The 25657-nt window shown below is 49.8% G+C and overlaps 2 protein-coding genes across 4 annotated transcripts; one reads left to right on the top strand and one right to left on the bottom strand.

The window, feature by feature from the left end:
* Positions 1 to 1519: 1519 nt before the first annotated feature.
* LOC111775260 (cytoplasmic tRNA 2-thiolation protein 1) lies at positions 1520 to 6946 on the bottom strand. Of its 3 annotated transcripts, none has more exons than XM_023650327.2 (3): positions 6738 to 6946; positions 4773 to 5317; positions 1520 to 2139 (listed from the first exon to the last, which is right to left on the bottom strand). In XM_023650327.2, the coding sequence occupies exons 1-3, from the start codon at positions 6929 to 6931 to the stop codon at positions 1604 to 1606; spliced, it is 1275 nt and encodes a 424-aa protein (XP_023506095.1). In that variant the 5' UTR covers positions 6932 to 6946; the 3' UTR covers positions 1520 to 1603. The 3 variants fall into 3 exon arrangements, with proteins under 3 accessions (XP_023506095.1, XP_070081006.1, XP_023506098.1); XM_070224905.1 differs by lacking the exon at positions 6738 to 6946 and adding an exon at positions 6643 to 6714; XM_023650330.2 differs by lacking the exon at positions 6738 to 6946 and adding an exon at positions 6515 to 6646.
* Positions 6947 to 7233: 287 nt separating this feature from the next.
* On the top strand, positions 7234 to 25260 carry LOC100065936 (beta-1,4-galactosyltransferase 3). Its single transcript, XM_001496370.6, has 7 exons — positions 7234 to 7452; positions 20323 to 20603; positions 22116 to 22351; positions 23696 to 23883; positions 24475 to 24597; positions 24806 to 24910; positions 25002 to 25260. Exons 2-7 carry the CDS (start codon positions 20324 to 20326, stop codon positions 25135 to 25137), a joined length of 1068 nt encoding a protein of 355 aa, XP_001496420.3. The 5' UTR covers positions 7234 to 7452; position 20323; the 3' UTR covers positions 25138 to 25260.
* Positions 25261 to 25657: the final 397 nt, after the last annotated feature.

Raw genomic sequence — 25657 nt, 5'->3', positions numbered from 1 at the left:
CCTCTCTCCCAGAAGACTGTACGCTCCATGAATGAGAGGTTTTGTCTTTTTTTTCCCCCCACCAATGTCTGGAAAGGCCCTGCACACATTAGGGGCTCAATAAATGAATGAGTGATGCTGTGTTATCTGGTAGGGAGGGAGATCTGGTCTCTGGCCTCAAAGCTCAGTCCTATTAGGGAGAACACGGCCCAGAAGAGTGTGGATGGCCACACAGGAGGGCATGACCCAGGGCTGGGGTTTGGGAGAGTCCTTTGTCCTGGGATAGGTGGAGTGGGTGGAGAGAATCAGTGAGGCTTCTAGGAGGACCCTGGAGGATTTGAGCAGGAAGATGGGACCGCAGGGCATTCCTGACAAGCCACCAGCCCAGCAAAGCTTGGAGGTGGGACTGAGAAGACAAGTTTCCCCAGGGGTCAAGCTAGAAGCTTCTGGGCCCTACACCTGTCTGGACTGGCAGGACAGCAACTCTGAAACCCAGAGCCCCCTGGTGGCCAAACCTTAGCATGACAACCCAGTCGGCCACCATTTATTGAGCGCGTTATCAAATCCTCAAGAGACTGCTTTGATGGGGGGCTTTGATTCCATTTTCAGAGGAGGAAACGGAAGACCAGAGAGCTTAGTCACCGACCCAGACTCACCTAGCTCCGCCTCCAGAATCTGAGGTGTGGGGAGCCCACCCAGCTGCCCCTCACCCATCACACAGAGACACTGGAGGAGATTCAGGTGAGGCTGGGACACGATTCCAGAGTCTTGAAGACACAGGCAGACCTGGGTGTGAGACCCCAGTTCGGTCCCTCTCCAGCTAGGTGACTCAGGCCAATTACCGGGGTCTCAGGCTACAACCAAAGAGATCACGGTGCGATGAAATAAGACGGCGCAGCGCCCGCAGGATGCGCAGCCCTGGAAGAGAAGCACCACGATTACTGCACATGACGAGGGCCCATCTGGTCTGAGCATCCACATGGTAGATGCTCGGGGTGGGTTGGGGCTGTCTGCGCATGCCCAGAACCAGCGGAGGAACGGGGCAGCAGCCTCCGAATTGCCCCTGACTCAGGAATGGAAACCTGTTCACTACCTGCCTCGGAGACCCAGGAGTCTGGGCCCCCAGCCCCCTCCTCCCTCAGACTCGGGAGTTCGTGCCCACAGCCCCTCCTCCCTGAGACCCAGGAGTTCAGGTCCCCAGGCCCTTCCTCTCTCAGACCCAGGAGTCCAGGCCACCAGCCCCTCCTCCCTCAGACCCAGGAGTCCAGCACCCAGCCCCTCCTCCCTCAGACCCAGGAGTCCAGGCCACCAGCCCCTCCTCCCTCAGACCCAGGAGTCCAGCACCCAGCCCCTCCTCTCTCAGACCCAGGAGTCCAGGCCCTGGGCCTCTCCTCCCTCAGACCCAGGGGTCCGGGCCCCCAGCCCCTCCTCCCTTAGACCCGGGAGTCCAGGCCCCCAGCTTCTGTAGGGTCACAGGTCACCCGTTCTGTCTCCCGCTCCCCCACCCCCACCCCACCTCAAACCGAAGCTCCCGGCGGGAGAAGGTAACCGAGTTTATTCACAGTGTCATTCACAGGCAGCCCCGCGCTCCGGGGCGGCGCATCCCGGCCGAGAACCCGAGTCCCTAGAAGGCAGGCACGGCGTCCGGGGCAGGGGCCCGCTCCGGCTCCCCGTCCCGCGGCGGCCCCGCCTCGTCCAGCCCCCGGCGGCCCTTGCCGATGGCCAGGCGCGGCCGGCCGCGGTTGAGGCCGTCCAGGAGCGCGCAGGCCTGGCAGAGCGCGCGGCTGGCCAGCGCCCCGCAGCGGGAGCAGGCGCCGGGGGCCGGGGGCCGCGCGGCCGGGGCCAGCGCCAGGCGCTCGGCCGAGTGCACGAGGTCCAGCACCGCCGACGGCCGCGCCGCCTCCAGCAGCTTGAGCAGGTGGCGCGCGTGGCCGCGGAAGGCCTCGGGCGCGTAGACGCACTCCTCGGAGAAGTAGTCGAGGCGGCGGAAGTGCGCGTACAGCACCACCTCCTTCTGCGAGGCCAGCTGCAGCGGGCGGCAGCGCGGCAGGGCGCCCCCCTCGCCCGGCGAGCCCAGGCCCCCGCCCCGGGCCAGCCGCGCCGCGTCGCCCCGCAGGAAGTTCATGAGCACGGTCTCCGCCATGTCGTCGGCGTTGTGGCCTGGGTGGGGAGAGAGATGGGAGCAGGTCAGGCGGGGGCGAGGAGGTGGGTGCTGTTGGTCGGGGAGACCCGGGGGCAAGGGGAGGAGGCGTGGCGAGTGGTGTGCACCGAGTGGGTGACTCGGCCACGGAGACCCCTCCTTCCGAATACTGTGGGGCGGCCAGGACCCAGAGAGAGACAGGGAGCAGGCCAGCGCAAGGGGTGCAGGTCTTGGGAGACCTGGGTCCCCGTGGTGCAGTCAGGACCCAGGGAGGTGGGGAGGGGGCGTGGGGAACGGCGGGGAGGGCGAGACAGGGCCATGGAGACCCCGGGGCGCCGTGGGGCAGCCAGGTGGAGGCTGAAGGTGGACACACCGAGAAACGAAGGGGGACACACACAGGCTCCGTGGAGCAGCTTCGGGGTCCCCTCAGTTTCCACCCACTTATTGCAAACCAGGCCCTGTGCTAGCCGCCCTTTCACCTAGTGAGAAAAGTGCTTCAGCTACAAAGATCTCTGCAGCCTCAGTTAAGAGGGTCCTTCAGACTGCACAGGAGGAGTCACGATGGCATTTAATGGAGAGTCTCCAGTGAGCTGACACAAGTGTCTCTGGGGATGCAGATCCCGGTGTTTAGAAAGACCAGGGAGAAAGTGAGGGAATATTTACACAACGGTCACCACAAAATTTAAGCTAAATCTCTACCTATTCCGCATCATCATCTTATACTTGAGTCTAATAGCAAAACATTGGTCGTCTTAGGGCTTCGAAAACTGGCCCTGCTTCCCCTCCTCAGGGCCTTTGCATGAGCTGTTTCCTCTGCGCAGAACACCTCTCCCATCCCCTATTCGTCCTTCACATGTCACCCACGTGGCCTTCAGGGCTCAGCTCACTCAGGAGACGCTTCCTCAATCCCCGCCTTTCTCCCTTCACTAAGTCCTCCTGTTACAAACTCGCAAAATCTGTGTAACTTTCCTTAGTAGCACTTGGGTTATAATTAAGTATGTGAGAAATGGGCAGGTGCAGAGACGTCTGTCTTGTGCATCATCATCATAAGGGCAAACATTTGTATAATGTTTACTGTTTTCCAGTCTCTGAGGGCTTCACACATAACTCATCAAATTCCCAACAACGCCGGGACCTAGACATTACTAACATCCCCATTCCACAGAAGAGGAAACCGAGGTTAGGTCGTCTGCTCGTGGCTACGTGGCTCGCGTCTGGTACATAGTACATGGTCAGTAATTATTTGTTGAAGTAACGGTTGGGACAGAGTAAGAGAGTTATCAGAGAGGAGAAGCCGACAGAGAAAAGGAATTAAAAGACACCGTGCATTTCAGACTATCGATGGTTTCTGATGGGGGATATCCTTTCACACCCCTTCTTTTGTGGAGGGAACACAAAGAATGTCATTTTCTTAGTACTGCAGGGAACAATCTCAACAACAAAAAACCCAACAACCCAATTAAAAAACGGGCAAAAGATCTGAACAGAGATTTCTCCAAAGAAGACATATGATGGCCAAGAGGTACATGAAAACATGTTCAACATCATTAGCTGTCAGGGAAATGCAAATCAAAACTACAATGAGGTATCACCTCACTCCAGTCAGAATGGCTGTAATTAACAAGACAGGAAATAACCAGTGTTGGAGAGGCTGTGGAGAGAAGGGAACCCTTGTACACTGCTGGTTGGAGTGCAAACTGGTGCAGCCACTATGGAAAGCAGTATGGAGTTTCCTCAGAAAATTAAGAATAGATCTACCATATGATCCAGCTACCTCACTGCTCGGTATTTATCCAAAGAACTTGAAAACACAAATGCATACAGACACATGCACCCCTATGTTCATTGCAGCATTATTCACAATAGCCAAGACTTGGAAGCAATCTAGGTGCCCACCAAGGGACCAATGGATAAAGAAGGTGTGGTATATATACACAACGGGATACTACTCAGCCATAAGAAATGATGAAATCCACCCATTTGTGACAACATGGATAGACCTTGATGGTATTATGCTGAGTGAAATAAGTCAGAGGGAGAAAGTCAAATACCATATGATCTTACTCATAAGTAGAAGATAAAAACAACGACAAACAAACACATAGCAACAGAGATTGGACTGGTGGTTACCAGAGGGGAAGGGGGAAGGGAGGAGGGAGAACGGGTGATTGCAGACACATGTTTGTGGTGATGGATTGTAATCAGTCTTTGGGTGGTGAACATGATGAAATCTACACAGAATTTGAAATATATTATGATGTACATCTGAAAGTTATATAATGTTATAATCCAATGTTACTGCTATAAAAATTTAAGTTTAAATTTTTAAAAAACTGCAGAGAACCACAGCCCTAGCCCCTAGGGAGTACCCCTCCACCCTCCCTCGCCAGTGTGCTGACCAAGATGACCGCAGTGACTCAGAAGCTTGCCACGCCCATCCGGAAGGCCTGCACGTACCAAGTCCATGAGCCTTCAGTGGGCACGCACACCTGCTCCTCCCTGAGACCCTCCACCCAGGGCACACCCCGAGCCTCCTTCACCATCTCTCGGGCACGCGCCCCAGCCCCCTTTCACGGCCCGCCCCCTCGCCCGTGCATGCGCCTGGCTCCCTGCCACCCCCATCCCGCCGGTCCCGCTGCGCGCCTGCGCTCACCCGTCACGATGTGCGTGGCTCCCACGAGGCGCGCCCCCTCCTCCAGCGCCCGGCGCCGCAGCACCCCGCAGAAGGTGCAGCAGGCGCGGCTGCGGCCGGAGCCGGCCGTGCTACGGGCTACGGCGTCCATCGTCCAGCCCCCGAAGAGGTCTGCGTAGGCCACGACGGTGAGCGGGAGCTCCCAGCGCGCCGCCTGGCGCCGCACGGCCGCCAGCGCCGCGTCCCGGTAGCCGCCGATGCCCTCGTCCACGGCCACCAGGCGCAGCGAGATGCCCAGGCGCGGCGCCAGCACCTGCAGCACGTGCGCCAGCACCGTGGAGTCCTTGCCGCCCGAGGCGCCCACGGCCACCACGGCCCCGGACGGCAGCAGGCGGCCCGCGACCACCGTGTGCAGCACCTCGGCCTCGAAGGCGGCGCAGAAGCAGGCGCCGCACAGCGCGCGGCCCGAGCGCGGGCGGCGGAGGGCGGCGCGCGCCTTGTGGCAGGTGGCGCACTGCGGAGCTGGCATCGCGGGGTCCGAGCGGGGCAGGAGAGGTAGGCTTCTCCTGGACGGGGAGAGAGAGGAGGTGGGTTACATGTGGATTCCGGATTGAGGGCTCGTTGCCTCTGGGGAGGCTGCCTGGATAGCGCCCAGAGTAAACCCATTGTCCGGAGCATTCTTCCCCCAGCACTGTGCAGGTCTGACATCCTCAAGTCCCAGCTTAAGCTTTCATTCATTCATTCGTTCGTTCAACAAATACCCACTCAGTGCCTCCTATGTACCGAAGGTAAGCCAGGCACTGGAACAAAACTGGAAAGGTTGCAGGCACTGAATTCTAAGTGGAGGAGCCACCCGATGGATAAGTAAGTAAATAACCAAGATACTTTACAAATATGAGTAGTAGTATGAGGGAATTATCTTCTGAGTTGAGGCCAGAAGGACGGGAAGGAGCCAGACATTAGATCAAGGTGGGAAGAATGTTCCAGACAGAGTTAATAGCAAATGCAAAGGACCTGAAGGGCAGGGCCTGGCAGTGTTCACTTGGTTGGAAAGTATGTTGTGACTGAAGACCGAAGAAGGTCGGGACTTGGAGGTTGGCAGAATGAGGGGCTTGGACTTTATTTTGAATGAGATGGGAGCCACTGGACTGTGGAATGACAGGATCTGACTTCTATTTTAACAGGATCCTTCGAGCTGCTGGATATGAATAGAGGGTGGGGAGTGGAAAGGGCAGACACAGGCAGACCCGTGAGGAGGCTCCTGCAATGATCCGGGTGAGCAATAATGGTGACTCAGAGCAGAGTGGAGGTAGTGGAATGGGACTGGAGAGGAGTGGTCAGATGCTGGATCTCTTCTGGAGATAGAGCAGATGGGACTCACACAAGGCTTGGTTGGGAGAGGGCGGTGGATGAGAGAAATAGAGGACTCAGGACAAGTGCAAAGTCTTGGCTTGAGCACTTGGAAGAACAGTGGAACCATTTAGTGGGGAGGAGGTGGGGATGGGGAAGAATGGGGAAATATTGCAAGAGGGGTAGGTTTGGGGCAGAGAATCTGGAATTTCTTTGGGGCATGGTGGATTGTGGTCCTTTGCTCTGGAAGTCTTTTCTGAACCCTGGGCTGGGTCTGGCGCCTCCTCTGGGCTCCTATGGCTGCCCGATCGCCCCCCACACCAGCCCTGACCTCTCTAGGTTGTAACCAGGACAGAGGAGGATGCGCTCGCACCGCGCCCAGGTTTAGGGGTGGGGACAAAAAGGAGTCAGACCAGGCCGCAGAGTCCAAAGCGGGTCACCAGGGGTACCGGCTGCTTAGGGCACTCCCGCCTAGAGGGCCGCCGGGAGACCAGCGTTGAGGGATCACGGAGAGGAGTGCCATCTCTCCGGGGATGCCCACCGGAACGCGTGGGAGAGAAATATGGAGACCATCAACTCCTGCTCGGCAGCGCGACAAAGGGCCGGAACCGGCCTGCCGCGAGAGGGGGCACTCACCTGAGTAGAACGCACGCTGCACGGTCCAGGCTCGAGAAAAGGCGGAAGCGGGTACAAGGACTACGACTCCCAGAAGGCTCTGGGCCGAGCCGCCTACGACTCCCAGGTGCCTGTGCGGCGGCTCGGCCCGAAGTACTTAGGGCTCTGGTACGAGCTGGGCCTACAACTCCCTGCGAGCCTCGCGGTGACGTCATGTGCCTCGCCCACTGCTCCCAGAGTGCATCAGGTCAGTCCAGCTCGGTTCCCGTCTGCGCCTGCGCAGGAACAGGGGCGGTGTCGGAAGTGTGCGTGCAGTTTTTGCTGTGTGTTATGCAGTTTATTCCAAAAATGGGGTGGATGTTTTCAGATTTTCTCCTCTTGTGAGAGCATGATGGAGTTCGTGGTGCAGGTGGAGAGGCGTCGGAGTAGGGGGAGAAAAGGGATGGGGGTGTGAAAGGGATAGCTAGCGCGTGCGGTGGACAGACTGCAAGGATTGGGCTGCGTGCCTGGGGGCCCCGGGGTGGGCTTCTGCGCGCGCCCCCGCAGGCGTGGCAGCGGTGCGGGCCGGGGCGCTGTGCGTGCGCGGAGCAGACAGGTAGCGGTTTGCTGTTCTCTGTGCGTGCGCCGGGCTCGGACGTGAACCCGGGTGAGCAGTTGTGCGCTGTTTTGGGTCAGTGACAAATGCGCACACTTCCTGCCTGGTGGAGTAGAAGGCAAAGCTCGGCAAGGAGGGCAGGTGAGACTTGTACACAGACGGTTCCCCGGGGCGCAAGCCGCAAACACCAAAAACGGAGCACCTTCCCGAGAGTCAGCCAGAGCCCTGCTCCCCAGGTCCAAGCGCTCTGCCTCCTTCCGGCGTCCAAACTGCCCCCTTTCTTGTATACTATATTCTGAGATACTTTTGTCTGTACCCCTGTGAGGCTCCTGATAGCAACGATTGAGAGTGAAGGGTGAGGGGGGGCATTTGGGTGTCTGAATCTGTCGCGAGGGTTGAACCCTGGTCATCGGGCTCATTCATTTGTTAACAATCATTTCCTGAGCCTCCTGTGTGCCAGGCCTGTCCACTGGAACACAGGTGTGTCGGGCCTGGTTGACGACATGGGGATAATAAAGCTTGATCTGGAGGTACCGGATGTCAGGAGCTGCAGGAGCCCAGAGGTTACACGTGCTGCTAATCAGGACAGAGTTAACAGCGCTTAGGGAGCAGTTGGCATGTACCAGACACTTTCCACACACCATCTAAAGTTCCTCATCTGTAAAATGGGGATGATAATAATAGAAGCTGCATGCCAGAGTGTTCACGAAGATAAATGAGGTAACATGGAAAGTGTTTATTGACCAAAGAAACTTTCATGATTTTCATCTCATTTAATTCTCATAATCAGGGATGGCTTTCTTTCTCAGCCCGGCCTAAATTTTTTTTAAAGTAAGCAGTGAGGTGGGGGTTTCAAAACCACAGGCAGCCTACAGTTAGTCTAAGTTGGAGTGATTTTGTCCCCAAAGAACATTCGGTAATATCTGGAGTCCCAACTGGGGGACTGGGGAAGGGTGTGACTGGTACCCGGTTGGCAGAGGCCAGGGATGCTGCTCAACGTGCTGTGCACAGGAATGGGCTCCCACAACAGAGAATTATCCGGCCCCAAATAATAATCATCCAAGGCTGAGGAACCCTGGCGTAAGTGGTATTCTGCTGTTTTCTACCGAAAAACTAGTATACAAATTCAGGTGTTTCCATGTTGGTTTTAAGCCATTTCCTGCTTTGAAAGGTTCTTTAATTAAATATTTAAGCAGATCTCAACATCACTCACAGACTTTTGAGTGAGAAGTTAGGAAAAAGAAGGTGTACCTCAAACTGGGTGACGGTGAAGAAAAGAGGATGTGAAAGCCAAATGGTTTGGGTGGCACCCTGCGCCACTTAGTTGTGTGACCCTGAGTAAGTAACTTAACCTTTCTGTGCTTCTGTGTCCTCATCTGTTCAATGGGGATAATGCTAGCAGAGAATTAAATGAGTTAATATAGGTAAAGCATTCAGACCAGTGCTGTAAAAAGAGGGGGGGAGGGGTGGGGCACTGTTCGGGTTCCTTATGTCACTTCCCTGGGGCACCAGTAATTGGCAGTGTTGAGATCTGGACCAGTTCCTTCAGTCCTTAGTGGCCACGTGCATCAACAACCTGGCACAGTTTGGGCTGAAGTTTCTCACGGATGCTCTGCAAACATTTTATGTTCCATTTGTTGCAACACATTCACTTGATATTCTAGGGGAAGAGGCTGAGTTGGTGTCAGGGGGTTTTTGGAGAGGGCAGATGAAACTGTCTGTAGCTTCTCATCATTGCAGGGTAAAGGTCGGGTGTGTTTGCGACCTGACACCTGATGACTTTTCAGCCTTATCTCTCACCACTGAACCTCTGGCAAGTCCCCACTTTTGCCGGCAAATAACTCCTCTGCCAGATGTTTGCACATGTGACTGTTCTTCCTGAAGTCTCTCCCACCCTCCCCCCTCTTCCCCACCACACTGGTTCCTGTTTCCTATCCAGGTGGCCACTTGGATGTACTTCCTCCAGAAAGCTTACGGGACTTCTCCTCCCCTGCACTGGATTAACAAGCCACCTGTGGGCTCCCCTGCCCCTGGTGTCTCACTGTGTCGGAGAGGCCCTGTCACCTTGGGCTGTGGCTGTCTGTCATTGTTTCAGTGTCTCTTTGGGTTGGGTGCTCCTTGAGGGAGGGGTTCGGTTGGATTTGAATCTGGCTCCCTACAATTGCTGGGCCCAAGGCCTGGTACAGAGCAGGCAAGGCATTCCAGGCCCTTCCTGAGCTGCCGCCAGCTTACCTCCTTCCTTGTCTCCTGCTGTTATCTGCACCCTGGTGAACACAAGGCTCAGACAGGAAACAGACGCCATGGGATGTGGTGGTTAAGGATGGAGGTGGCCTGGGGCAGATCCTGGCGCTACCATCCTGCTTGTGTAACTGGACAAGTTACATTTCCTCGCCTGTAAGACAGAGATAATAATAGTGCAACCTCATAGGATTAGAGCGGTGGTTCTCAGCCTAGGATGATTTTGACCCCCAGGGGACATTTGGCTGGGACATTTTTGGCTGTCACAACTGGCAGAGGGAGGTACTGGCATCCAGTGGGTAGAGGCCAGCAGTGTTACTAAATCTGTGACACACAGGACAGCCCCCAAAGCAAAGAACTAACCTGCCCAAAACGTTAGTAGTACTGAGGTCGAGAAGAGAGAATGATTGTTGAGTGCTTAGAACAGCTCTTGGGCCACAGTAAGTGCTCCATATATAACAGCTACCATTACCACGACTAGTTGAGCTCGCTGGCTCTCTGGTGCCTCCACCTCTATGCCCAGAATGTCCTTCTCCCACTTGGCATGGGATTGAATGCCTACTCATCCTTCAGGACCTACCCAGAAAGTCACCATTTTGGGGAAGCCTTCTCTGACCTCTACCACCCTTGTTCCCCAAGACACCCTCAACCAGGCTGTGGAAAGACCTTGGAGTCACCTACACAGGCCTGGACTCAAACTCATGTTCTTTTCTTACACCTGAATGACTTAGGGCGCCAGTGTCCTTATCTATGAAATCAAAGAGTGGCTTTGAGGTTGAAATGGCCCAGCACGGGGGAAATATTTGATTAATGTCAGGACTCCCTTTGGGGAATATATTCATCAATAAAACCTAAAAGCTTAGTGTTGGTTTAGATTGGGGAAAATGGTTAAGAAACACGTTTTTAAGTGAGATTCTCTGTGGAAAGAATAGGAACGAGCAAAATTGTCTCTATCACCAGGAGAGTTAAGAAGAAAAAGATGTTCTGTGCTGTGTACACAAGACCCACATCTAACAATTAAAGACTCAGAAATTGTGAAAGTGAAAGGGTGTGAAAAGATATAGCAGGAAGATACTCACAGAAATCTAAGTTCAGCTGCATTAATTACCAAACAAAATAGGTTTTGAGTCAGAAAGCGCTGTCAGTCACAAAGTATCGCATAAATAAAAAGGAATAACCTGGATGACAAAGCAGCTGCAAAGTGGGATGCACCTAACAACACAGTCTCCAAAGAAATAAAACTAAAGTTAACAGGGTGACAAGAAGAAATTTACACATTCCAGAAGCATTGTAACATTTCAGTACCTCTCTCTAGTAATTGCTAAAGTGGACAAAAGTCTATAAAGCTATGGAAATCTTGAACAAGACCGCTAACAAGCTTGAATTAACTGACAGAAATAGAACCCTGTACCTAATGATTTGCGATGACAGGTTTTTACCAGGCACACGTGGAATACGTGCAAATGTCCAAGGTGTGGCTGTTGAGTGTGGTACCCACTCACCACATGGGGCTAGTGAGCATTTGAGCTGTGGCTAGTCTGAATTGAGCTGAGCTGCAAATGTAAAATACAGACCAGATTGGAAGACTATGTGAAAGATGGATGCAGACTATCTCACTCATAATTTTTTTCTTGATTATATATTTTTTGATGTATTGGGTTAAGTGTAATAAAATTATTTGAACCTGTTTACTTTTGCTTTATTGATGTGGCTAATAAAAATGTAAAATTACATCTGTGACTTGCATTGTATTGGACAGCCCTGCTCTAGACCACAAGAAATCCTCAGCAAATAGCAAAGTTACCCTGCCCCACTCCCTGGGGCAAGAGACCTTAACCAAGAAGCTTGAGGGGCCGACCCGGTGGCGCAGCGGTTAAGTTTGCACGTTCCGCTCCGGCAGCCTGGGGTTTGCTGGTTCGGATCCCAGGTGTGGACATGGCACTGCTCAGCAAGCCATGCTGTGGTAGGCATCCCATGTAAAAGTAGAGGAAGATGGGCACGGATGTTGGTTCAGGGCCAGTCTTCCTCAGCAAAAAGAGGAAGATTGACAGCAGATGTTAGCTCAGGGCTAATCTTCCTCAAAAAAAAAAAAAAAAAATCCTTAAAAAAAAAAACCTTGATACGTATACTTTTTTTTTCTTTTAAAGATTGGCACCTAGGCTAACAACTGTTGCCAATCTTCCTTTTTTTTTTTTTTAAGGATTGGCACCTGAGCTAACAACTGTTGCCAATCTTTTTTTTCTGCTTTATTTCCCAAACCCCCCAGTACATAGTTGTGTATCCTAGTTGCAGGTCCTTCTAGTTGTGGGATGTGGGACGCCGCCTCAACGTGGCCTGACAAGCAGTGCCATGTCCGCGCCCAGGATCCGAACCCTGGGCCGTGCAGTGGAGTGCGCGAACTTAACCACTCGGCCACAGAGCCGGCCCTGATAGGAATACTTTTGATCCAGTAAATGAATGTCCCCATTAGCCTCTGTTTCATGATTTAGGAAATTATTAAAACAATTTTTCATAAATTTTGAAAGTAGCTAGGACATAAGGGATCTGAGCGTGTGTGTGTATTTATTATAGTAATCTTAAAACACTTTTGCTTGGGAGACCTCAACACCATTTTGAAAAACTTTGTACCACCACCTCACTCATTTTAAGTTGACACCTGAGGTTTTTCAACCTTAACATTTTTGTTGTTGTTACTTGGAGGTAGAAAACGTTATCTCTTTTATAAGTTGACATGAGATGAGGATTGGCTGTTAATGGAGTAAATATTTCATGACCCAACTCAATTAAATAGGTTTTAATTACCTTAGAGAATAATGCACAGCAATTCTAACGGAGATCATTATTTTTACATGGGTTATTTTATCCAGTGTAACTTGAAAAATTTGTCCCTAAAAACATTCCAGTTAAATTAAAAAAAAAAAAAAAAGTTTCACCAGCCTATAATGCTTTGGTTGTTCTGAATACAGAATATCCCAACATGAGCAGAATAGAAACACATGACACCACGCAGGGAGTCTTCAGACACTTGTGTGCATATCCCAGTAGGAAGACCCCTGCTTTGTTAGAGCAGGTTCCATATCTCAGAAGACATTTCTTGCCTTCTCAGGGGTCAGGAAGTTTACACATTGTCTCAGAGCAAAAGCACTGTCTCATCTGGGGCATATATTTCTTTGCTTTTTTTTCTTCAATTATTTTGTTGAGATCATCGTAGTTTATAACATTGTGTAATTTCAGGTGTACATTATTATTTATCAGTTTCTGTATAGACTTCATTGTGCTCAACAGCAATAGTCTAATTTTTATCCATCACCATACATATGTGCCCCTTTACCCTTTTTGCCTGCCCCCAGCCCTCTTCCCCTGTGGTAACCACTAATCTGGTGTTCTCTTTTTCCATGTGTTTGTCTTTCACATATGAGTGAAATCATGCAGTATTTGTCTTTCTCTGTCTGGCTTATAGTCTGCATCCATCTTTCACATAGTCTTCCAATCTGGTCTGTATTTTACATTTGCAGCTCAGCTCAATTCAGACTTTGCTTAAGATCATACCCTCAAGGTCCATCCATGTTGTTGCAAATGGGATGATTTTGTCTTTTTTATGGCTGAGTAGTATTCCACTGTGTGTGTGTGTGTGTGTGTGTGTGTGTATATATATATATATATACCACATCTTCTTTATCCATTCATCAGTTGATGGACACTTGGGTTGCTTCCACATCTTGGTTATTGTGAATAATACTGCAGTGAACACAGGGGTGCATAAGTCTCTTTGAGGTGTTGATTTCAAGTTCTTTGGGTAGATGCTCAGTAGTGGGATAGCTGGATCATATGGTATTTCTATTTTTAATTTTTTGAGAAATCTCCATACTGTTTTCCATAGTGGCTGCACCAGTTTGCATTCCCGCCAGCAGTGTATGAGGGTTCCCTTTTCTCCACATCTCCAACATTTATTATTTTTTGTCTTAGTAATTATAGCCATTCTGACTGGTGTAAGGTGGTATCTCATTGTAGTTTTGACTTGCATTTCCCTGATAATCAGTGATGTCGAACATCTCTTCATGTGTCTGTCAGCCATCTGTATATCTTTGGAAAAATTTCTGTTCATATTCTCTGCCCATTTTTTGATCAGGTTGTTTGTGTTTTTGTTGTTGAGTTGTGTAAGTTCTTTATATATTTTTGGATATTAGCCCCTTGTTGGATATATGATTTGCAAATGTTTTCTCCCAGTTGGTGGGCTGTCTTTTCATTTTGTTCATGGTTTCCTTTGCCTTGCAGAAGCTTTTTAGTCTGTAGTCCCATTTGTTAATTTTTTCTTTTGTTTCTCTTGCATGAATAAACATGATATTCAAAAAGATGCTGCTAAGACCGATATCAAAGAGTGTGCTGACTATATTTTCTTCTAGGAGTTTTATGGTTTCAGGTCTTACATTCAGGTCTTTAATCCATTTTGAGTTAATTATTGTGTATAGTGCAAGATAACAGTCTACTTTCATTCTTTTTCATGTGGTTGTCCAGTTTTCCCAACACCATTTATTGAAGAGACTTTCCTTTCTCCATTGTCTGTTCTTGGCTCCTTTGTTGAAGATTAACTGTCCATAGATGAATGGTTTTATTTTTTGGCTTTCAATTCTGTTCCATTGATCTGTGTGTCTGTTTTTGTGCCAGTACCATGCTGCTTTGATTACTATAGCTTTGTAGTATATTTTGAAATCAGGGAGTGTAATACTTCCAGGTTTGTTCTTTTTTCTTAGTATTGCATTGGGTACTCAAGGTCTTTGTTGTTCCACATAAATTTAGGATTCTTTATTCTATTTCTGTGAAGAATGTCATTGGGATTCTGATTGGGATCGCATTGAATCTGTAGATTGCTTTAGGTAGTATGGACATTTTAACTATGTTTATTCTTCCAATCCATGAGCATGGAATATCTTTCCATTTCTTTATGTATTCTTCAATTTCTTTCAATAATGGATAAATTCTTAGATTCATACAACCTCCAAAAACTGAATCAAGAAGAAATAGAGATTGGTCTGAATAGACCACTCACAGTACAGCGATTGACACAGTAATCGAAAACCTCCCAAAAAAACAACTGTCCAGGACCAGATGGCTTCTCTGGAGAATTCTACCAAACATTCAAATAAGATTTAATACCTCTCCTTCTCAAATTATTCCAAAAAACTGAAGAAGGGGCCAGCCTGGTAGAGTAGTGGTTAAGTTCATGCACTCTGCTTTGGTGTCCTGGGGTTTACAGGTCCGGATCTCAGGCGTGGACCTACACACCACTCATCAGGCCATGCTGTGATGGTGTCCCACATACAAAATAGAGGAAGATTGGCACAGATGTTAGCTCAGGGACAATCTTCCTCTAGCAAAAAGAGGAAGATTGGAAACAGATGTTAGCTTAGGGCCAAGCTTCCTCACCAAAAGAAAAAAAAAAAATTTGAGGAAGATGGAACACTTCCTAACTTATTCTATGAGGCCAACATCATCCTGATCCCAAAACCAGACAAAGACAACACAAAAACACAAAGAAAGAAAATTATAGGCCAATATCCCTGATGAACAGAGATTCAACAATCCTCAACAAAATACTGGTAAACCAAATACAACAATACATTAAAAGGATCCTACACCATGATCAAGTGGGATTTATTCCAGGGGTGGAGGGGTGGTTCAACATCCACAAATCAATCACTGTGATACACCACATTAACAAAATGAGGAATAAAAATCACATGATCATCTCAATAGATGCAGAGAAAGCATTTGACAAGATCCAACATCCATTTGTGATAAAAACCCTGAATAAAATGGGTATTGAAGGAAAGTACCTCAATATAATAAAGGCCATATATTGACAAACCCACAGCCAACATCATACTCAATGGTGAAAAACTGAAAGCCATTTGTCTGAGAACAGGAACAAGACAAGGGTGCCCACTCTTGCCACTCCGATTCAACATAGTACTGGAGGTTTTGGCCAGACCAATTAGGCAAGAAAAAGAAGTAAACGGAATCCAAATTTGAAAGGAAGAAATCAAACTCTCACTGTTTGCAGATGACATGATTGTCTATGTAGAAAACCCTAAAGAATCCATCAGGAAACTATTAGAAATAATCAACAACTACAGCAAAGTTGCAGGGTACAAAATCAGCTTTAAAAAAAATCAGTTGCATTTCTATGCACTAACAACAAACTGGGAGAAAGACAAGTCAAGAATCCAATCCCATTTACAGTAGCAACAAAAAGAATAAAATATGTAGGAGTAACTTTAACCAAAGAGGTGAAAGACCTATACGCTGAAACCTCTAAGACATTATTGGGGCATGTGTTTCTGAGCCTAACAGATCTAGCCAGAGAGATGTTTTCCTGATGAAAAAAAATTAGATTTCATTCTTACAGAAGAAACTCATTTCCAACATTACATTTTCTCTGGAAAGAAGGGCTTCTGGATGGTTTGGTTTCCACCCCTTCCCTCTTGTCTGTGATGTGTGTTTTGGGCAGTGTAGGCCCTGGAGAGTCTATACTACCTGATTTAGGTCAGCCAAAGGCCCCCACTGCCCCGACCTCTCCCTTTTCATTGAAAAGAGGAGCCTGATAAACCTGGGTTGGGGCAGAGAGCCCTAGGCTCTCACTCTCTACCCCTGCCTCCCTCAGCTTGACTCAGAAAATAGAGCCAAGGTGGGGGCACGTTTTAGGAACCCGAAGAGGATGAGGATGATGAAGAAGCCGCTTTCCAAGGGGAACCGGGGAGTCCAGACTCCTTTGGGGGGAGTCCCTCTTGGATCTCCAAGATTGCAGTAGGCTTCTAAGGTATGTACAAACACACCATGGCAACCAGTGCTTGCTTTCTACAAATGAAAATATAACATTATTGAACAAAACAGTACTATGTCACTTGGAAAATGTGGGTGTGCGCTCTACTAATTTGAATCATGGAACATGCATGAGAGTTGCTGCTAGCTGAAGACACAATTTTTTCTTCAAATCTTATGTAACTTTGGAGAACAAACATACAATTGATTTTGTCATACTTGGTTCACCTTTCAACAGTAGTGAAATGAAGTCTTTATTTTTTGAGGAAGTAACAAGAACACACCCTTATGCTTCCACACCTATGGTCACATGATTGTACTGTCAAATTCTTTTTTTTAGAAAATCATTGTTTATAATTAAATTTTCATCATCAAGAGTGCCAAATACAGTAGCGCTGTGTCTTAAGTCATAATCCTGCTGGTTGCAAGAGAGATTAATTATAAAATGAGGAATAAGAAAACAATCATTTTGTTGAAATCTACAAAGCCTTCAGGCTCTAAAATGCCTCTCTCATGTTTCCTGTGGAGTCAGAGGGGTCATTTTTACTGGGCTCTCCAGGAGACAAACCACACTTTATAGCAGCAGCCTTTTCTGTCCCTGCATGAGGAGGAGGAGGAAGTCTGGAAATGTGAGTCTGGGTGTCCCCACACTAGATGATGTGTAACCAGCACGCTCTCTCTGTTGGTGGCTCCACAGAATCCACCAGATACATCTGACTCCTGCATGAAGAATAAAGCTCCTGAGAGCACATATACCATCTAAGACTCATCAATCCTCTGAGCTCAGCGACCCCCTGCCCAGGAAAGGGAAAGAGAGTCACCATCAAGGTTTTGTTGGCACCTTCTGTTTACAGAGCAACTGAACACTGGCCAGTGTGGCATAACTCAGGCACAGTCCACACCTGCAGCATTCACAGCTGGGAAATAGGGATTATCATGAGCCCTGCTATTTTCAGCCCAGGAAACACATCCATAAATTGTCGCTGGGCCAACTCTAGTAGGATATTTCAAAGACCAGTCTTGGTCTCCAAAGGGCGACACCAACTCCAGCCGAAGTTCCTGAGATGTATTTGACAACTGATTGTCTTTTATGTGTGAATGGAGTGCATTTCTACCATATCTGTTAGGGTCTAGTTTTTCATCTCATTTTGCTTAAACGAGGGGTATCTGAATCGAGAAACACCACTCAAAAGCCTGGATGGTATTCTGTGCAGCAGCGCTCCTTTGTAAGCTGCCTTTCCAGCTGAAAAGCTGGGAAAAATTCTACCCACCACAGAGAACTTGCTACTGAAATTGGATTCTTGTTTCCTCAGTGCTCCACAATTTGAGGATTTTCTATCCCTGATCACCTTCTGTCTTGCCTCACATTTGACATTCGATCCTGAGCTTGCTTCTATAATGAGATTTTCCAGTTCATCTGAAAATATACTTGCCAATTTAGTGACGAGAACACCAGCCTGTATGTAACTTTTCGGTGGCTTTTGATAAGCCCATTTATGCATCTATTCCTATCCTTCACCTTTGGCTTCAGAATGATCCTTGGGACCAGCGTGGACCAGCACAAATCCTACTCATTTCTCTTCCTGGGACCCATTTGCTTTCAGCTTAAAGGCATCCCCTGGGATGAACCTGGAGAGCACAGCTCATCCTGAACCCATCCCATTCTCTTCCACCTTTCCTTGAAATCACCAGTTTCCACTGTTAAGTATAGCATCCTTCTCTCCAAGTGTAAATTCAAAACAGGACTCATCATGCTTCTGCTGGTGAAGCAGGAAGAAAATAATCCCAGGATTTGTTCACCACAGAGCAGCCAGAGGGAAGCCTTCAGGGTCCATGTATCAGTCTTTGCCTTCAGTGAGTCTTGGGAAGAGCAGGAATTCAGAACTTTCCCTGGTCCTTCTTTGGGAGCAGTGCTGATACCACCCCAGGCCTCAAGGCCAAGAAGTTTCTCTGGGGTGGGGTCAGGGGGCAGAGACAGAGAGAGACAGAGACTGAGTCATTCCTCCCCTCCAAGTACTTTCCATTGGTGAAGAACATTTCTCATTGCCTGTCAAGCAGAGTGTCTCAACCTCAGCATTACTGCCATGATTTGGTTTGGTGGGGTGTGGGTGGGGCTGTTTTGTATACTGTAGGATGTTCTGCAGCATCCCTGACCTCTATCCACCAGATGCCAGCAACATCCACCTGCCGCCAGTCATGACAATCAAAAATGTATCTAAAGGGGCCCACCTAGTGGTGTAGTGGTTAAGTTTGCATGTTCCGCTTGGGTGGCCCGAGGTTTACAGGTTTGGATTCTGTGCGTGGACCTAAACACCACTCATCAAGCCATGCTGTGGTGGCAACCCACATAAAATAAAGGAAGATTGGCACAGATGTTAGCTCAGGGACAATCTTCCTCAAGCAAAAAGAGGAAGATTGGCAATAGATGTTAGCTCAGGGCCAATCTTCCTCACCAAAAACAAAAAACAAAAATGTCTCTAGAGCAATCTTTTAAATATGTGAGTCAATCACATCACTGCCACACTCCTCCATCGTGACCTAGAAGGCTCCGATCTAGCCCGGGTCACCACTCTGACCTCCTTTCCTACCATTCTTTCCAATGTTCTCCCCCTTGCCACCTCAGGCCCTTTATATTTGCTGTTCCCTCTGCCAGAAACACTTCCCAAGGCCGTCTCCTCCTCTTCCTCTGGGCCTCTGTCTCAATGTTCCCTCCCCCACCACCCTCGCAGAAACAGCCTCCACCATTTCTTTACTCTCGACTCCCTTTCCTCCTCTACCCTTTTTATTTGTAAGTTTTTATCACTCTGAAATTGTCTGTTTTCCTGCCTGTCTTCTGGTTTCATGGGAGTAGAGGTTTTTGTTGGTTTTGTTTCTGGCTCTTTCCTTGGTGCCCACAGTCATGCCTGTTGCAGTGTGGGTACTTAGTAAATATACATAAATAAATAAGTATTCATAACACTCAGACCTTGGTTAAGGGTGACGGGGGGACCCACAGGTGAATCATGACAGAGGTCTTCCTGCTCAGGGCTCCCAGGCTAGGAAAGGAGACCTGGACACAGGTCATTCCAGTTCTGGTGACCAGAGCTGTGACAGCAGAGATACCAGGACCCAAGAGAGCCCAGGGTGTAGACAAGAGTGAAGGGCTTGGAGGAGACTCCCTAGACAAGGAGCGCTTGTGATGGCTCTTGAAGGGTGAGTAGGAGTTTATCAAGTAGAGAGTAGCATCTGTCTGTACTCATTCATTCACTCATTCATTCACTCATTCATCATCCATTGCCTGGGGCCTCCTGTGCTGGGAAATGCTGGGAAACCAGAGATGATCCAGTCCTGGACCCTGTTCTCTGCAAGCCTCTAGTCTGATGGGGGAGGTCACAATCCAGGGTGATCAGATTATGCCTCAGGGAGATACAAAGGCTGTGGAAGCCACTAGGAGCTACTTGGTGTTTGTGGCGGGGAAGAGAAGGACACCCAGAATGAGCAGGAGTGGGGTGGGTATCTTCCATACGGGATGAGGGAGATGTGAGAGAATCTGGCCCAGTCTTGGAATAATGCTGAGTCCATGTCACCCTGACCTGTGCTCACTGCATGTTCTAGCATAACAACCCAATGAGCCTGATCCAGCTATAAGCTCCATTTCACAGACAAGGACACTGAGCCTTAGAGACTGAGTCACTTGCCCAGGGGAACAGCCCAGCTGGCATCCAGTGTGACCAGAGGGTTTGGAGGGGACCAGGCTGGAAGAGATGAGGCTGGAGATGTGCACAAGGCAGGTTCTTTGCACAGGTGGTGTGGACTTGAGTGGCCTCGACAGCTCCTCTCACTCCCGTGTCCCCTCTGTGGAGTGTGCAAAGCCAGTCAGGGAAAGACGGGTGCTGGGGACTGGGGCTGAGCCACATGGGGCAAAAGTGAGGGCTTTGCAAAATGGGAGGAATGACCTTCTCTTTCCTTTCCCAGAATGGAACAGCAGAGGTGGCTCCTGTTATTATTTCTGGGGGTCCAACTGCTGCTTATGGGCGCGTTCCTCTACCAAAACCCCCACTGCCACGGCTTCATCTCGTTCTTGCGCTTCCTAATACAAGACAGGCCAGAGGTGAGAGAAGAGCTGCCGTTTTTGGTTCAGGTGTCTTCTCCAGGAATCCGTTACTGGGATGTGTACTCCAACCTCAGCCAGATCCACCCTGTGGACATCAGTGAGGAGGATCTGCCCAACTGTCCCATCGTCTCACCCTACATCAGTAAGTTTGTAGGGGCCTCCCCCACCTCAGGCTTTGGGGAGCTGACAGGAAGCCCTAAGGAGTGGGGCAGAACCTGGAAGCAGAAGGCAGGGGGCATCTCCTGCTGTAACATAATGAATCACCCCCAAACTTAGTGTCTTTAAACAATCATTAGCTCTTAAATTTTACATAGGTCAGGCATTTGGGGACCGGCTCAGCTGGGTGGTTGTGGTCCAGATCTTTCATGCAGTTGTAGTGAGATGTGGCTGGAAATAGGACAGCAGGGGCTTGGAGCACCCGGCAGCTGGCTAGGCACCTCGCTCTCTTCATGTAATCTCTGGGTAGACTCTCCGATGGGCTAGTTTGGGCTTCCACACAGCACGGTGGCCTCAGAGCAAATAGATTGCTTACACAGCAACTGAAGGTGCCCAGAGCAAGTATTCGTGTAGACAAGGCAGAAGTCATATGGCCTTTTGTGATCCAGCCTCAAAAGCCACATAATGTCATTTCTGCCATACTCCATTCATTGAAACAGTCACAAAAGCCTACCTATTTTTAAGGGGTGGGGACATATTCCCACTTTTCAATAGGAGGAGTGTCAAATCACCTTGTAGAAAGGGCATGTTGGATAAAAGAGATGGTTGGGACCATCTTTGGAAAAAATATGATCTGCCACAGAGAGGGAGGAGGCACTGCTGGGGTGAGGGGTGGATGGTGGAGCCATCAGTGAGAGAGCGGACTGAGAAGGAGGGCAGACTGAGATACAGGGAGAGAGGGCAGTCTGAGAACCATCCAGGAGGAGACATCTGGGAGGCAAGTGGGGGTTGGAGCTCAGGAGGCAAATTTAGGACCATGGGGGTCCAGAGGAAGAAAAGCAACAGGAGATGATGAGCTTGCTGAGGGAGAGAAGAGAGAAACATGGGAACCAGGGGAGAGATGAGGGAAGAATCTGAGAAGGAGGTACTGAGAGGTGGAGGGACAACCAGGAGGGCAGGACATTTTTGAGCCAATTGGGGCAGCTCAGAGCCCTTTGTATTGGCGGATTAGTTTCCTAGTCTGCCGTAACAAAGTACCACTAACTGGCTGCCTTTAAACCACAGACATGCATTCTCTCAGTTCTGGAGGGCAGAAGTCTGAAATCAAGGTGTTGGCAGGGTTGGTCCCTTCTGGAGGTTCTGAGAAGGAAACCATCCAATGCCTCTCCACTAGCTTCTGCTAGCAATCCTTGGCATTCCTTGGCTTGTAGGCACATCACTTTAATTTCTGCCTCTGTGGCCACCTTCTCTCTGGGTCTTCACATGGCCTTCTTATAAGGACACTAGTGATTGGATTTATGGCCCGCCCTAATCCAGGGTGACAGCGTTTTAACCAGTTATGTCTAGGAAGACCCTGTTTCCAAATAAGGTCACATTCTGAAGTTCTAGGTGGACATGGATTTGGCAGGGGGAGGGGGACATGATCCAACCCAGTACAGCTGGGTTGTGCGGTTTCTGGGCTAGATGCCTGACCATCCCTGGCCCCTGCCTCTCCCAGATGGCCCCTTGAAGGTAATGATCCCGGAAAACCTGACGATGGAGCAGGTGGTGGAAAAGAACCCACTGGTGGAGCTGGGAGGCCAGTACCAGCCACCTGACTGCTGGACACAGCACCACACGGCGGTAGTGGTGCCCTACTATGGGCAAGCCCAGCACCTGCGGGACCTGCTCTTCCACCTGCACCCCTTCCTGCAGCGCCAGCAACTGCACTATGCCATCTACGTGGTGAACCAGGTGCAGTAGGAATGTGGCGGGGCAGGGGCAAGAGGGTAGAGGGTTCTGAACGTGGCCTTGGAGAGTCAGGGCTGATGTCACTCTCTGAGAGTGTCAGGGTCAGACAGTATCTAGGGGACTGGGTTTATGAGTCAAGAACTTGAATTGGGGGAATTCAGAGCCAAGAGCTATAGTTTAGGCCAGTCTAGACTGGCTGAGTCTGGGGTCAGCTTTAATGGCTATCTGAGGGAAAGGCCCAGTCCCACTGTGTCTGGGCCTCTCTGAGACCAGGGCTGGCCAGAGTGGGCAATAAAGCTAAGGGGCAAATTAAAGCACTAGGTTTGGGGTCAGTTAGATGTTTGTTTGAATCCTGGCCTTGCCCATTACTACCTGTGTGGTCTGAGTGTGGGACCAATCATTTATTCATCCACCCATCCATCTATCTATCCATTAATTCAACACACTGTTACTCAGTATAACTATGCATAAGCTTGGGGGAACTTTTTCATTAATGAGACAGGGATGATAATAACACCTCCCTCACTGAGTTGTGGGAAGGATTGAGTTAATGAATATAAAGGAGTGAGGCCAATGCCTGGCATATAGTAGGTTCTCAATAAGTGATAGTGATAATGATGATGATGATGAAGATGACGTTCATGGTGATGATGGCTTTTTGGTGAGGATTCTGGTAACGGTGGTGTCAAGATGCTGCTGCTGCTGAGAGTGGTAATGGTGGTGGTGATGGTCATGATGGTTGTGATGGTGATGTTGGTAACAGTGATGATGGAGTTGAGCTGATTATGTGGATAGTGTTGAATATGATGAAGATAGTGATGGTGATGATGGTGGTAATGCTGATGATGAACACGATGATAACAAGTGATGACGGTAACAATTAAAGTGGTGATGTTGAAGAAGGTGATGATGGAGGAAGTAGAGCAGAGGAGAGGCAAACCTTGTCCTGGTTCCTGGGCATCAAACCCAGTCTTTGTCTAGTAGGAACAGAAACAGAGACACAGGTGGTCCCTGATCACTCCTAACCTCTGCCTCCCTCAGATGGCCTCTTGAAGGTGATAATTCTTGAGAACCTTGAACATGGCTGAGGAGGGAGAGCTAAGAGGCTAAAGCTACTGACTCTGCCTAGGATGGGGATGGGGGTCCAAGAAAAGTTTCCCAGGAGAGGTAAGCTTGGAGCTGGACTTTTCTGGACAAGTCTGGGTTTTCCAGCTCCACAGTAGGTATAAGAAGGGCTTCCAGGTGGGAGAATGGCATTTGAAAAGGTGAGAGAGGACGAGCCTGGCAGGTGGGTGAACACCACTGCCTGCTGGTGAGGGCAGCAGCAAGCATCTCTGTCCACCCCAGGTGAACAACACTGCCTTCAACCAAGGCAAGCTACGCAATGTGGGGTTCTGGGAGGCCATGCAGGAGGAGGACTGGGACTGTATCTTCTTCCACGATGTGAACCTACTCCCAGAGGATGACCGTAACCTCTACATCTGTGACATCTTCCCTGCCCATGTGTCCGTGGCCATTGACAAGTTCAACTACAAGTAGGTGGAGGGAGGGGACCTCCTGTGGCGGGCAGTTGGCCAGGCCCTGCCCTTCCCTGGACCTTACTCTGCCCATCTGTACAGTTTAAGCCCTGATCCCTGGGGCGGAGGAAGGGAGGGGACAATCGGGCCTGAGGAAAGTCCTTGAAGACAGTGAAGAACCTTCCACTTGGATGTGGGTGTCAAGTGGGGATGGGGTTGCTTATCAATGGGGGAGTCAGGGTGCACTTAATAAAGTGGTAGGCAGAGGTGTTGTTAACAGAGGTCAGAGGATGGGAACTTATGAAAGGAGGGGCTACCTAGGGGTCAGGAAGGGGCTATCCTAAGGATCTGGGGAGAAGGGGCCATCAGTGGAGTCGCAAGATGGGCCTGTCAGATGATTCAGGGATGGGCTATCCCAAGGTCAATACGAGGTAATCTCAAGGGTCGGGGGAGGGCTACCCCAGGACTAGGCAAGGGAACTCCCTAAGGGTCGGGGGTATGTGGAAAAGGGTTCACCCAGAAATAAACTTTGGAGATCCTGGCCAGAAAAGGGCCAGGGCCCCTGTTATCTGAAACTTCTTGTGCTTCCAACTCTCTCTGCCTCTCCAGGCTGCCCTACGGAGGCTACCTTGGAGGGGTGTTTGCTCTGCGCCCCATTCACTACCTGAGGATAAATGGCTTCCCTAACACATACTGGGGCTGGGAGCGTGAGGATGATGATATCGCTGCCAGGTGAGGGCCCTGCTCTAGGGAGCCTAGCACAGGGGGCTGCAGGTGCCTCCATGGTGTAGGGGACAGGGGCTGCCCTGGGTTAAGGAGGGACATGAGCTATGCTGGACCAAGGGAGATGTGAGCCCTCCTGGCCTGAGAGGCTGGGTGTGGCATGGGGACCCTCTCAGAGGAGATGGGCATCTGGCCTCCCTGCCTTCTCCCCTGTAAGGCTGAAACTAAGTGGGATGCTCCTCTTACGGCCCCATCTGCTCTTTGGCCGCTACCACATGCTGGAGGAGGGTCAGGACCCCAGCCACAAGCAGAGGCCCCAGAGGTGAGTTAAGGTTGGAGGGGAGAGGTCGCGGGTCCTGGCCTGTCCCTGAGCCCTGGGCTCATAAGGCTATCCCTCTTGCCCCTCGCCCCAGTCCTGGCCTTCTGGCCCGGATCCACCGCAAGTGGCGACATGATGGCTTCAACTCATTGGGCTACAGGCTCCTTTCCAAGGAGCTGCAGCCCCTCTACACCAACCTCACTGTGGACCTCAACTTCCCAGCCCCATGAGCCCCCTGCCAGGGTGAGGTATCTGGAGGCCCAAATGGAATCCCTGGGACTAGGACTGTGGGGCAGCCCTCCCAACCATCTCACCTGGTTTCTTATTAAAGAAGAATTTATTTTACTTGCTTCTCTCTGCCACTGCCACTTCCCACCCTCTCATTTCCATTCATTCGTTCCCACAGAGTCCCACTCAAATTCACCAAGCAGTGGTTCTCTCCTCCCAGTTCCAAGGGCTTCACGCACACTCACCCATTTACTTATCATGCAAACTCATGAGGTAGGCACTATTATAATCTTCCTTATGAAAACCAGGACAGAGGAGTTAAATAACTTGTCCAAGTGATGTAGAATCAAATATAGGAACCTGGCTCCTGGGCCCATGCACTTAAAGATTATGCTATTCTGCTTCTTTCTTATAGCAAAAAAACAGTAGGGAAAAGAATGAATAATAAAAAATGTGAGGATGGTTGAACAAATTACAGCATGTCCACACAACAGAATACCACGCAGCCGCTGAACAGATGTA

Source organism: Equus caballus, chromosome 10 (assembly GCF_041296265.1).
Source record: "Equus caballus isolate H_3958 breed thoroughbred chromosome 10, TB-T2T, whole genome shotgun sequence".
NCBI lineage: Eukaryota > Metazoa > Chordata > Mammalia > Perissodactyla > Equidae > Equus > Equus caballus.
This window is presented reverse-complemented; position numbering and strand designations above follow the sequence as displayed.

What these genes read in the sequence shown, in the direction of transcription:
- LOC111775260 (XM_023650327.2), bottom strand. Translation starts at nt 6,931, where the DNA reads ATGACGTCACCGCGAGGCTCGCAGGGAGTTGTAGGCCCAGCTCGTACC. An exon ending in GCAGCGTGCGTTCTACTCAG is followed by an intron (nt 5,318 to 6,737) that starts GTGAGTGCCCCC and finishes CTCCCCGTCCAG; the next exon opens with GAGAAGCCTACCTCTCCTGC. An exon ending in AGCCACGCACATCGTGACGG is followed by an intron (nt 2,140 to 4,772) that starts GTGAGCGCAGGC and finishes CTCCCCACCCAG; the next exon opens with GCCACAACGCCGACGACATG.
- LOC100065936 (XM_001496370.6), top strand. Translation starts at nt 20,324, where the DNA reads ATGGAACAGCAGAGGTGGCTCCTGTTATTATTTCTGGGGGTCCAACTG. An exon ending in CATCGTCTCACCCTACATCA is followed by an intron (nt 20,604 to 22,115) that starts GTAAGTTTGTAG and finishes TGCCTCTCCCAG; the next exon opens with ATGGCCCCTTGAAGGTAATG. An exon ending in CACAAGCAGAGGCCCCAGAG is followed by an intron (nt 24,911 to 25,001) that starts GTGAGTTAAGGT and finishes CCCTCGCCCCAG; the next exon opens with TCCTGGCCTTCTGGCCCGGA.